Source organism: Aphis gossypii, chromosome 3 (genome assembly GCF_020184175.1).
Source record: "Aphis gossypii isolate Hap1 chromosome 3, ASM2018417v2, whole genome shotgun sequence".
In the NCBI taxonomy this organism is placed as follows: Eukaryota; Metazoa; Arthropoda; class Insecta; order Hemiptera; family Aphididae; genus Aphis; species Aphis gossypii.
In genome coordinates, this window is record NC_065532.1 from 46,220,827 (window position 1) to 46,235,483 (window position 14,657).

The following is a 14,657-nucleotide window of genomic DNA, read 5'->3' on the forward strand; positions in this document are numbered from 1 at the left end:
ATCTGGAATAATTAATTGTTCTATTGTGTACTTGCACTTAGTGTGTGGCAGAAGGAAGACGAATACCTATTTTTTTTTATAATAAAATAATGACATATAATGATGAATTAGAATGACAATTGCCATTTGTATAAATTGATTAAGAGACACAGATATTCGATTCAGACGTGACCGCTCATAGATTAAAATTACAAACAAATGCAATAAGTATATTTTAACTTTAAAGATGTTTTAATGTATCAGAGATACAAAGTATTAATATTTTGTATACACAAGTAATTATAAATAATAATTTTTGATTTCATTAAAATAAAATATAAAATATGTTGTACAATTATCATATTTTAATCATTATACATATAATAATAAATATTTATATTTATAGATGTAATATATATTTAGGTATAAATATAAAGTATGAAATAGTTTTGAAGGTTTTTTTTAAAATTAAATTAAATTAAATCTTGACACATTAAGTCAAGTAGAATGAAATAAATTAGTTGTAAAAACAATATTATATAATTAATATGAATATTAATTTCAATCACATATAGAATAATATAAGTAGAACGGTTTAAATTACGTATTTTTATATATCTTAATATATAATGAATAGTTCTGTTTTAGTCAAAGTTAATTAGATATTAATACATTTAATAATTGTAAATTAAATTAATAACTATACGTATATTAATATATATACGTATTAAGTAAAAATGATTTGAATTAATTTTTTTTTTTTAATACGAGTATATACGTTACATTTATTAGTGATTTTTGTAAAGTTGGAACAAAATATAAAACTAGAAAACAAAATATGAATAGAACAATATACGACTAGAATTTTATGAAACTACAGTCAGGAATATATTGTAGTCGATTATAATATATTATAATATGGAAGTATAAAATTACTGATCAATAGTCTACAGAGCCAACTGAATGTTATAACATATTAACATGTATAAACATCATTCATCATATCACTGATAAATTAACTTTATTTAAGTAACGATTATATAATAAACAATATAAAGGACGGGTTGTGCAAATTAACATTCAATGTCCTGATTTTAAGCAAAAACCGTAAGAGTTCAATATTTGTTAAAATCAGAGAAATAACAAGAAGAAACCGATTGGCTGTATAGAAAGTATTAAAGAAATATTGCACTAAAGTTGTATTTGACTAGTATATTGCACAATGTTTTTGTTATATGCCCATATGATACTTAATAAATAATATGCTGTATAATATAGATGTTGTTGAAGCAATGAAATAAATCCAGAGCATAACATTTTTTATAAATAGATAATTTAAGGTATTTCTTCGTCAGAGCTCAATAACATAGCCTTTTCATTATATACGGGTGTTTGTTTCTTTGCAGTTTTTGATTTGCCACTGGTTTCGTTGTTTCCACTTTTTGATCCATAGTTTTTTTGTCCACCTATAATATTGAAAACCAGATATAAAACTTTAGATTTTAACAGTAACAAAAATATTCATAGTTCATCTAAACAAACAAACATGTTTAAGAAATATATTAAAATGTGTCTGATAAGTTACCTGCAGTGGTTTTTTACGAAGACTAATTATATAACATATTTGTTATGATGGTAATATGATTTTATATAGTTTTTGAAAGACACTCTAATATTCTAATAAATTGATGGAAGAATGAATTAAAATATTTTTAATATAGAAAACTTCTGTATTTATTATAAATTGTACAAATAATTTTAATTAACTATAAAATACAAGTTTGCGAGGATCGTTCCCCAAACACTTATTACAAGTGTAATAATATAGTGCTAATTTAAAAATAAAAATATTTTAATTAAATAAATACGTAATTTAATATAAATACCTATCTATTAAGTTACATAGATATTAAAATTAAATTAAGTAAATACTTTTAATAGGTACACTTAAAATAATAATTTAAAAGTAAACTTTGAGTTTGTTTTTAAATACAGATCACAAACTTAAAAATCAATGTCTTAAAAATAATTAGTGCATAGAAAAATTATCTGTTTGCAAGTTTTTGTTGGTATATTATATAACAAAACAATATACTTACTATTTTAGAGAAAAATGTTGACTAGTAAGAATTATGGGGAAAATAATCTATCTAGAGAATGGAAATATACATAGTCATGTTGTTACTACCAACATAGTAAAATAGAAAAATTATACAAAACTAAGAACATTTTTAAATAGTGTTAAGTACTTCATAACATAAATAATAATAATAATTAAATACATTTAACAAAATCACATTGCATCAACCCAATAAAGTAAATCAAGCAGTATAGGAGTTTACACACTACAAACATATACATTATACAAACCTCTTTTGAAATAAAAGAAAAATTGTGAGTACATGAGTATCAAACTAATAAAACATGATTATGAACATAAAATTTAAAAAATAATAACTAAAATAAAAAAAAAAATACATAAAAAAATAATGGTTAAAAATAAAACGCAGAGAGCAAAATTCAACTAAAACACCTGTCCATGCTTATAATTTTTCATAAGGTCGAGAGGAACCAACGTCTGCAAATAAAAAAAAAATAAACTAACTCTGTAAGTAATATATAAGACATTAAAACAATAGCAACATCTCAAATAATTTAAATAAAATAAAATAAATGAATAAAACACCAAACACTGACCTAATGTTTTTTCATTCATAGACCAATTTAATATGTAACTAGCAAAAATACAATTTATTAATTATATTCATATTGTATGTTATGTATAAGTATTTTAAAAATTATGAAATATATTTACCATTATTTGACTATTTAGATATTTTAGATAAACTTTTTATCAGTCAAAATATTTTTAAAGATATATTAAAAGATAAAATATATATTTAGTTTATATTAGAATTTATAACAATAAATTATTAACTAAAAAAAAATAAATACTATTCAAAATTTTAAATAATATTTCCATAATGCAAACAGCTATTACAACAATAAAAATACACACACATGCCATGTAAAAGTTAAATTAAATATCATACCTGAACTATATTGTGTATATTGTTGGTACTGTGGATGGAAATTATGTATGGCATCCGTCATTATATCTTTTGGATTCATTGTTTCCTGAATAAAACAAATTTTTGTAAAAATTGATAGGATACAAACCACCAATTCAGTATCAACAGATATGTTTGATATAATATATAAATATATATATATTTTTAAGTGTACCTTTAAACTACTAGAAATACTTTGCATTGTAACGGTACGTGAATTAGTCGGATTTCCTGTTCCTGTTTGTGAGTTATTAGCATATATCTCATATGGGAATGCAGCTCTTAATGCCAATGCAGCAAACAGCATCTCAATGCAAATTAAAAAGTTTTGGTAGCCTGCCGATACTGTACCGGCACTTGTGGGTTGACCACTAGAATCAATGACCGGATCAATGAATTTAGCTTTTTCCAAAACTGCCAATAATACACCTTAAAAAATACATATTGGTTATTAAATAATAAATAATAGACCATAATATGGTACCCAGTGATTTTTTTACCTTGCCAGAATGATAGAAAAATTACACTCTTGATGGTACAAAATTTTAAGACCGGTTCGAAAGGTATTAAGAGATCTCGAGTAGCAAAATAAAACAGGAACAATCCATAAAGTGCTAAGCTAACAGACATATTGTAAATGGCCGTGACATACAAGTAGCCTCCATTCATACTATGTAAACACAATATATCATATTAAAATATTTTAAACACGTAATTATAGTTATAAATGTATTACCTCCAATCACCATCATGATAATGTCCAACATATTGTAGGAATATAATAACAAAAGCCATTGCTGGTTTAACTAAACAAAATTGTAGTGTTGCTTGCTTGCAAAATCTTAGGAACCCGATTGTGTAAGTACGTCCTGTCAAACAACATGTTCCATATTGCCAGCTAGACCTAATGTAAACAGAAAAAAAATGTTAAAACTGAGCAATTAATTATTTATGTTAAATATAAGACACCTAATATATTATACAAAAGTAGCTTAACACTTTTTTATACATCAACATACTAAATTATAATATAGTACATTGTTCAAATTAAATTATATTCATTTAGCTGACTGTACTATTTTTCAAAGTAGATTTTTTTTTAAAAATATATTTTTTATATAATTTAAACTATGTTTCGAGCAATGTTTCTTAACATGTAGGTCGCCAATCAATGTTGAGTCGCAAGTCAATTTTTGATGGGCCTTAAAGATTTTTTTAATTATATAGATTCTAAGATATTTAATATTTATATTTTATACTGGATGTACTTAAATTATAAAAATTATATGGTGTACTCGTACGTCACATTATTAAAAATATATTTGTAAAATTATTTTCATTATAAACCTATAACATTTATAGTATAAACTATAAAGTAATAAATAAACTTTAATTTTTCAGAACTACTTATTGATCCTGTAATAATGGAATCATATGAGTCGTGTTAGCTTTTTAGGTGAAAATTTGGGTCATGGTCCAGAAAAAATTGAGAACCACTGGTTTAGAGTATATATAAAAATATTTTTATAAAAAAATTATTTAGCAATGGTTTTATAAATGCAATTTTTTTATTTTAAGCATTTTAAGTTTAAATGAATGGAGCAGTAGACTAAACGTTTACTTAATTTTGTAATTTTATTTAGAATTTAATTTTTATAATACATTAACTCTTTTTCCAAAAACAATAATGAGTTTATACAAGTAGTGTAGCTATATAAATGGATCATTCTGTACATAAAGTTATAAAAATAAATTTTGCATAATATGTATATTCAACTTACTGAATAGGTTTCCCACGAATTTCGCTCATTATGTTCCCTTCACCGCCCAAATATTCATAACATAAACTCATAAAATTGTATATCACGAAAGCTGTTAGGAAAAAATAAATACAATGAAAAACATATATGAAAAAAAAAAAGAAAAAGTCACATTAATAGTTATTTGTTTTGTTAAACGTGTATTTAAGTACCTTCGTAACAATCCCTAATTGTAAAGAAGTACACGTAGTAGTGTTCATTGTTGAAAAACAACAAACTGACCCACGAGTGTAGTGCGTAAATAGGTACAATAAACAATATTCGGATGATCCATCGTTGTTCGGCTGGATTCGTATTCCATCGAAGATGATAATATATCTGTAAAATAAAAAATAACAATGATTTCATTGTGTGTTATAACTCATATAAGTATTAATGTATACCTAAGTCAATAGTTTTAAAACCTATCAACATTTCGTGAACATCTGTACTTAGACAAAAATAAAATTCAATGTATATACATTTTAAAAGTTACGGATCATCGATCTCAAAAACAAGGCGACAAAAAAAATGTCAATTGTGACAATTGTCATTTTCAATAATTTATTACGGGTTACTTTATTTAAACTTTCTAAATTATATAATTTAGTATTATTTTGAAAATACAGTATAGGTACGCATAAACAAAATTTTATTAAATCGATATTCGCATAATAAATTCGAAATCGTTTTCTGGTGGCGACTATTTAAAATGTGGTTTCAGAGAGAAATCGAATATCTTATTCGTTGTTTTCAGAACACGGACCCTTTTTGTTCGATAGAGTTTTGTTTATGAGAAAATTTCTTCTCTCTAGAGAATATCCATAATTTCTAAATCACTGCAATAAATATTACTGTGGGCAATGGACATCGTCACGAACCATATAAATACAGATAGTTTGTATTAAGTGCACTTAATGTATAGATATTAATCATTTTAATTATTTCATACACAACACACTATTTAGTAATGACCTGCTAATATAAAACATTTTCATGGAACGTACATTAGATATACGTGTAAGAAGCGTAATAAGTACCTAGCTATGTCGAAACGTCGTTTTACTGGGCTATAATGCGTTAGATGCATATAATAATAATAAATTTATTATAATATAAACTGTGTAATATTTTTATATTTAATTATTATAAAATAATAATCTTATCGGACATTTTCGAGTGGGATGTCTATAAACAGAACGATAGAAATGTATTGACAAATTACTAACAAGTACCTAATAATATAGCCAATAATCTCATCTATTTTATTACTAAAATGTCGTCGACTATAAAAAACCATTATAATAAAAGTATTGGTCCGTATTGATACACATCTCTCGCAATAACTAAATGAAAATAATCATATACCGTTTTTCAATTTTTTGTTTATTAATTCAAAAATATTAATTAAATAGCTTAAAATAATACTAATATAAATTTAAAATAAATTGTAACGGTTAGTTAAAACTTAATTAGGCAATGACCCCTATTATCTTATGCTAATTTATTTTGCTTAGTGATCAGTATTGAAGTTTATGAAAATTCGCTATTCAAGCAACAGTTATAATTGTTTTTTTTTTTGTTTTGTTAACATAGCAATGTGTGGAATATAATTTGCAATATAATTATGTGGGTCATTTACAAGTTTAAGCAGTTATTAAGCTACTATAGTATTGCATCTATATTTAACACGTATTTTATAATAGGGAATCACGAAGTTCATTGGTCTTTGTGTACTCTATTAAATCTATTTTGTTAGATATAATAACTAGTATGACATAGGCAATATAGAAATGTCTTTAAAATACCAATAGTAATGTCGTTTTCATTTGAGGATTATAGTGTGCATTGCCCGGAACGAGTCATACACGGGCAATTTGTGAAGAGGACAACCACCAAGTTTTATTGTCTCAGTATAATACATAGAACATAGTAGCTAAAATTATTTTACGAAAATTTGTTATAAATTGTAGGAAAACCTATTGTAAAAATGAAAAAAAGCAATATTTATGAGTGCAACTTGAAGAATTTATTCGTTATCATTTTGTAAAGATCATAATATATTATTATATCATAAATTATAAACGATACCATTTTTATAAAACATAAAAAAATATTTTGGATGTAATATTATTTTTCAGTAGCTTTATAATCGTGATAATATTTTTACAATAATTCAATTACACGAAAAGAAACTAAAAAATGCCTTTATAAATATTATTTAAAAATATTGCAGTATTGCAGTAAAAGATAAATAAATTGAAATTAAAATTTGATTATTTTTTATATTAATACAATTAATCGTATAACAGCCAATGGGTAATAAAAAACAATATTTAATTAATACGCTTGCAATTGACGGACTTTTTTACCATTTTTGCAACAAATGCCGAAACGAAACAAAATCAAAGCGAAACAGCTAGCAGTAGTTATACAAGTAAAGAACATAGAAATAGAATAATATGAAGATATTCTCGATCACGATTTTACAACAAAATAATTAGTTTGGTGAACACGACGCAGGCGCAGCGAAATACTTATTTTCTATCAATTGTGGTTTATTTGTGTTTATGATACTTATTGTTTAACATAACTCCGCACCAATTACAAAAGTAGTAAATTTAAACCGCTAATAGAGTTAAACGTACTAATGTTTAAAATTAATAATGATAAATGAATATTACTGTTAATATATTTAACTGTTCCAAATATCTGCATGAGTGATTAATTTAAGAATAACTTAAAATAATAAAATTATAAATAAGAAATATTATTTTTGATCAATCTTAGGAAGTGAAACAATTAATAATTATGATAATATGTCAAATACATATTAAAGATTTTAAATATTACTAAATAAGAAAATGAAAATTTATATTAAAACTGAATAAGAAAAATGCATTAATAACTAATTAAAACTATTATTGTAGTAAGTACCTATTTAATCTATTTGTAAAATGATACATACTTTCAAAATTTAATTTTAATTCAAACAACAAAAATAGATGTTTTGAAATATTTAAACACCAATGAATTATAGGTATATAAATGTATATATTGTATTTAGGTACATATCTAATTTGTTTGTAATATTAGTATTCTAAAAATGAATAAGTAAATGCCTCAAAGGGTTAAAATAATAATTATATTATTCATATTTTAAATCTATAGACTATAACATACATTTTCATTGAGGCTAATTTAAAAATTGTTTATTTTTAAAATTTATAATAAGTAGGTAGTATAAGTGTAATATGTATGAACTATGTGATATATAATACATGGTTTTAAATATTTTAGTATACCTATTATTATGTTTATATAAAATATAGTTATTAGATAGTAAATATATTTAAAAAATAACCTTTATATTTGTTCTAAAACAAAATTAAAATATTAGACTAAATAAAATTGTTATGTATGTTATATTTATCTTTCTTTATCTCTATTATTCTAAGTATTCTATAATACAAATTATAATTTAATAAAAAATTATAATTATTAATTTGTTAATATAAATCGTAGTTTTTGTAGTTATTAGTTGTGTCAACAACAATTATCTATAATAATGTTATTCTTAAGACATATAATAATTACCATAAAATTATTAATAATTATTGTAATACTTGTTTAAACGTTGTTCATTTTTTTTTTTTATTGTCACCAATTTTGTTGCAATAACTGTACTTTAGGTTTTCTTTCCCAGAACTAATCATTGGATACCAGTACTATGTAGATAAAGTAACTGTATAACAGTTCCATAGTTGTATACAAATCGTGTTTTGAATTATCTTAACACAATCAATTGTAATGAACTACTTAATCATATGAGGTGGGTAAAAGTATATAAAAAATAACATTATTTAAATAAGGGGAACATATTACATATGACGTGGTTTCAGTATCATTAAAAACAAAATCATATTTTATGAAAAATACCACAAAGGAAATAAATAGAAAATACATTTGGATGTAGCCACAATTCACCTTGACAGTACCAAAACCTTGGATCATTACTACATTAGACACGCCATTATTATTATTATGTACTTTGACGATATTAAAATATAGTCTATAGCAGTGTTTCCCAACCTTTTTTTTTTTATATATCCTGATTATGGATCTTCAAAAATCCTCCATCAATTTAAAAAAAACATCAATGACCTTTTTAAGATTAAACTGGGAACTCAACACTTTACACTTTTTTAATACTCTTAAATCCCCTTCTTTTTAAATTTTCCCATTAAGTTGGGAGTAACAATAATTTAATCAATGCTAGACATCACAACAAAAATATTTTAGATGAAATTATAGTTATAAATTATGTACCAACTATTATTTTAAAATATTTAAATCATACTGTTACAAATAAAAATAATTTATAAATAATGATTAATAATTAAATTTAACAAAAAAAATTATTTGTATTTGATGAAATGAGTTTTATTACAGTTAGAAATTTAATATTTAAATTTATCCAATATGATTGTGATAACTTATATTTTTCCTCTGTCATAATTAGCTAACAAAGAATTATCTTTAAAGGTCTTTCTATGAAATGTAAAGAAATAAGAATTCCTGATAATCTCATTTTATAAACAGGAAATAGTGATAATATTAAAACATTTTGAAATATATAAGTATAAATTAAATTGACAAATACTTGACTAATAGAGTTATAAGGAATAATTATGCAATATTCTAAAAAATTTCAGTGTCAATAATAATAACAAATGGAAAAAAAATTATTGTTAAAATATTGAATAGGTATCAAAAAAAGACAAAAATAATATGACAATTTATAAGATTTAAGTATATATATATAAAATAAATGATTTTTTAAAACATATAATAAAGGATATATTTTACCTGTTGGCATGTAACAAATACTGCTGTCCAAACAAATAGTCCAGCGATCACTTGGGCAGCAGTAGTTTGTAAAAATATTGGATTTGATTGTGTCATAGCCCGTTGCGTGATAACTTCTATAGTTTCAGTTGTTGGGTCTGTATTATTACTAGCTGCCATCCTAATCAAAAATAAACATTAATTAGTATAAATTGAAAATATACATTTTTTTATCATTAATATATTTTAGGCTTTATAAACCATTTCATGGATTTTAATAAATTATGCTTGGTCTCATTAAAAAAAATGAGTTTTTTTCAACTTTTAAAATTTATATTGTCATTCAGAGTGTTCCTATAGTGATCAAGTAACTTAAGAAACAGCTACTTGTGCTTTAGTTTTGTACCTAGTGTGTGGAAAAAGTTGACATTTGATGGTTATTTAAAAAAAAAAATTGTTTTTGTTAATAATATAATTTTGAATTGCTCTTATAACTACAGATAACACACAACCTATAGGTAAGTAATCAATAAATATGGTGCATGTATATTAAAATTAAAACAATATAATATTTTAAACAGGCATTTTATAAAACCAGAGGAAGCATGGAATTAGTTTTTATTCAAAATGTAATTGTTGATACTCTTTGACAAAATAATACATTATAATATAATTATGTTCAAGCTATTGAATTTCTGTATATAATGAACATTGTATCAAATTTCTACTCATAATATGAATAAATATAAATTTATTATTGTTGGATTTAAAAAAAAAAAAAATAATTTTAATTTACAAATATTAACAACCTCGTTAACAACACATTTAATTTCATACTTTCATACATTTTTTTATTTATATTTACGATTAAATATAATAATTTAGATGAAACAGAAGTATATTTGTTAATCTTTAAATTTTTTTAAATTATATTTTAATACTTTTAAAAGATTAAATATACTTGAAAAACAATACTAATATAATAAATAAGCAAGTCAATAATTAAAACATTTGTTTTGTTTTTTAAAATTATTTTTTATTTAGGTACCTAATAGAATATTTTTAGATTGTAGCACATACAATTTAAACTCTGATTTAAACTAGGTAACATATGTTTTAGATTAAAAGTGCACAAAATTCATTTTTGATGCCTAAATAATAATTATTGACTTAACTAAAGTTCACAATATTTATAATTTTTTTTTCATCATTAATATTGGTTTAATTTTAAAACGGTACTTTTGTTGAGGTTTCTCTTTTCTGAATTTATCTGCGAGTGCACCACTAAGATTTAATTTATTTTTGTAAAGATCTGACAGCTTGATTTTTTGTCGCTGTAATTAGGTATTTTTGGTTAGATATAAGTAAAATTACACATTTTAAAATGTTTTTATTATAAAAGTTTAATAAGATAATTCTATAGGCTGCTATAAATAATTTAAAATTTTTATTTTCAATACTTATATCTTAACTGTTATTTACAGTGTTAACTGTATAAACATATAAAGTTATTTTTCCCATAACATTTGTTGGTATCAAAAATATAGTTATCATATTTTAAATAATACTTAACTACTTATAATATTTAACCTATACTGTTAAATAAAGATGGCAATCAATGAGTTTTATTGTAATAAGATAAATTAATACTTAGAATAGGTAATAGGTCTGATTTTGAATTTTTTATGGATTTTTATAGTGTCTAAACATTAGGTACTTACTATACATTATAATATTGAATTTATCGATCAACTTTAAGTTTATTACTATCATTTATAACTTGATCTTCAACTTAAACTATGATAAAGATAAAGATAATACTACCCTTAATACTATGTATATCAAGTATAATAACAAGATACAATATATCTAACAACAATATATCAAAATTACTCATATTCCACATAATCAGTCTGAAAATTATTAGAGTAAATACTAAATTGACCAATTTGCAATTACACCAAATATATACAAGATAATATTATAGGTAGATACCTAGTATTTTGATATATTTTTTTTTATTTTAAAAGATATGTCTATATTTAAAAATAATTCATACTGTTTTTGTTTAAAACAATTTACTTCTTAAAAAAAGATAAGTATCACAGTAGTGTACCCAACATTATTTTCATGTTTTTTAATAATAGATCGTATTAGATATTTTCTAGATCAATGTAGGTGCTATTATTTTTAGTAGGTATAAGTTTAATTTAAATGTAACAAGAATAGGTACAACAACCTGTATCGATAACCTATTTGAAGCATAATATAGTTGACGTTACAAATAAATTATTATGATTATTATATTCTTTTAAAAATAAATCACAAATCACAATAATTAATAATTTTAATGAACAAAATATTATGTAATTAATTTTATGTAATAATAAATAAATAAATTTAACAGCTACTAATTTTCCAGAATTGTTAGCTTTGTAGATTATTATTTGTTTTTTATTAATACCTATTATGTTTTTGGACAAAATATTCAGATAAAATTCTATATCACATATAGTTCAGTGGTTGGATTTGCAAAGATGGCTGTAGAAAATATGGACACAAACTAATCAAAATATATTATATAGAATTAGAAAGATAGGTAGATATTTTTTTTTCTAGAAATTAAGATAAAACCTGTAAAGTACTTAGATACACAATAAATATATATATTATACTTTAATTAACAGTTATGTAGGTAGGTACCTACTGAATGGATATTTTTTTTAAATCGATGGTGTTAAAAATATTTAGCTTCATATCGATGTCTATAGATAAAATAATAAAAAATGTTAGTTAATACGTTTTTAAATTAGAAAAATGTTGTAATGTCATAATTTGATTTATTGTTTTAATCAAATTATTATAAAAGAACAAAATTAAAACCTCTTAATTTATAATCAAGATTACCTACCTAGGTGCATTTAAATTTTAAATATTAAAAGTAACTCGCATGTAAAATTGACAAACATACAACCTAACCTACATGTATATAATGAGACTATAATAAACTGTAATATACTGATAATATAGTGTTTTGTTTTATAGTTAATTTTCTATATACATCTGTAGATACCCCACATTTTTTATAATCATGCAATATAATTTTGTAATGAGCAATTTAAAATGCATCAAATAAATTGATTTAAGTACCTATTATTATTTATTAAAACACTAGTTAAATAAAGACAGCTGTTAATTTATAAAATTGGTCTAGATAAAAAAAAAAAAAAATAATTTAATGTTTGTTTAATAATATATAAATTATTATTATTAATTTAGGTACGTACTTTTTTTAGTATTTTTATTGTTAGAGCAAAACAATAATTTTAATAGGTACCTGAATATATTTATATTTTCTGACATTAAAAAAAACTAACAGATGCAGTATTTATTCCATAATAATTACTTGGTAGAATACCAAAAATAACATTTCTAAAAAATTAACATTTGAAAATTGTTAGTTATTGAATAATAGTTTTGAATATTTAGAGGAAAGTGGAAGAAATTAAGTTTGGTTTTGAATGTTATATAATTATAAATTAAAAACACTATCTGTTACTATTACATAACATTTAATAACATTACTATTATTAAAAAAAATAATATATAATATTTGTTTTTAGAAAAGGTATCAAATTTAGTTAAATTTATTACTGATAATTCCATAAAATATTTTTTACTGTGATATGAAAAACATTTTTAATTTCATAACCACTTATAGTAAAATAAAATAACGAATAAATAATTTAAATCAGTTTCCTATACAATATTTGAGCTCATGACTAAGTACCTATTCATTTATTATCAAAGTAAAAATTGTTTTTCATTATCTCACCTGGTCACTTACCTAAAAGATAAAGAAAATAATTTAAACTGTCACATACCTCATTCTAACAATATCATAAGTTGAAATATTATAGGTAATTAGATGTTAATAATCTGTTATTTATATACTTACTGTTAGTATTAAATTAAAATGAAAATTGTTATTAATTGTCCTTTATACATTTTTTTTGGTTTACAATTACCTAGTAAACATAGATTTAATACCTATTATAGTTTAGGAAATTAAATCATGTATGTATAAAACAATAATTATATTATAAGCCTCAATCAGAACTCATGGATGGTCGTGATCCGTGATTAGTAAATGCAGTATTGTTACGTTTGGTACAACTACTGCTACTCATTAAATACAAAGAAAGAGTCAAACACAAAACAGTGAGAATATTTTTGTTTTGATGATAAATGAGTCGATGGTACCTAATAGAAGGAAGTCAAAAGCCGACCAAATTGTGGTCACTCCAATAAGATGCTCGTTAATACTAACCAAAAGAACCAGAATAGGTACATCATCGCTATCAAGACAAACTGCCAAGACATTTTGGATTTCACTTACCTGCTGCACGTGTAGTTTTAGCTGTAGTGTGATGACGAGAGATTCGGAGGAATCGTTGGCGTCCTCTGTGGGTCGGTATCAGCAAGCGTTCACCCAGTGGTAGCACAGCTATTGTCCCATTTCGCGTCTACCAAGCAGAAGCATGGCGGAAGCTGCGGAACTTTAATGGACCGAAGTGTTCACCGACATATTGTTGGCTAGAATCGGACATTTTTTTTCCTAGTCTCTTTGAACGCCGTTCGCATGACCCGGGGGGAAACGCGTCGAAAGTCGACCGACGTGTCGGTTTGTATGGGTATGCGTCGGCGGCGCGAAAAGTGAATGTACTTCTTAATAAGCGCCGCGGACGGTGCACGCCGACGAAGCGGCCGGACGTTAGGTGCGAAGAGCAGAAGGTAGAACAGAGAACTGACGACGATCGCGGCGGTGGTGGGCTGGTAGGGAAAAAGTTTAATACGCGACGACGATAATTGATCCGGCCAGCGCGCGCGCCGATCACGACTCACGAGGATCGTGGAGGAGTAGAACAACTGCAGACTGTGGTCTGCCGGAGCAGTGGGA

At 24.0% G+C, this 14,657-nt stretch overlaps 1 protein-coding gene across 2 annotated transcripts; it reads right to left on the bottom strand.

The window, feature by feature from the left end:
* Positions 1 to 1,176: 1,176 nt before the first annotated feature.
* Positions 1,177 to 14,649, bottom strand: LOC114124538 (transmembrane protein 184B). 2 transcript variants are annotated; one of them, XM_050203223.1, is made up of 9 exons: positions 14,097 to 14,649; positions 9,719 to 9,878; positions 5,023 to 5,188; positions 4,832 to 4,922; positions 3,787 to 3,954; positions 3,551 to 3,720; positions 3,226 to 3,479; positions 3,033 to 3,117; positions 1,177 to 1,445 (listed from the first exon to the last, which is right to left on the bottom strand). In XM_050203223.1, exons 2-9 carry the CDS (start codon positions 9,875 to 9,877, stop codon positions 1,315 to 1,317), a joined length of 1,224 nt encoding a protein of 407 aa, XP_050059180.1. In that variant the 5' UTR covers position 9,878; positions 14,097 to 14,649; the 3' UTR covers positions 1,177 to 1,314. The 2 variants fall into 2 exon arrangements, with proteins under 2 accessions (XP_050059180.1, XP_027843624.2); XM_027987823.2 differs by lacking the exon at positions 1,177 to 1,445 and adding an exon at positions 1,689 to 2,557.
* Between the last annotated feature and the right edge of the window lie 8 nt (positions 14,650 to 14,657).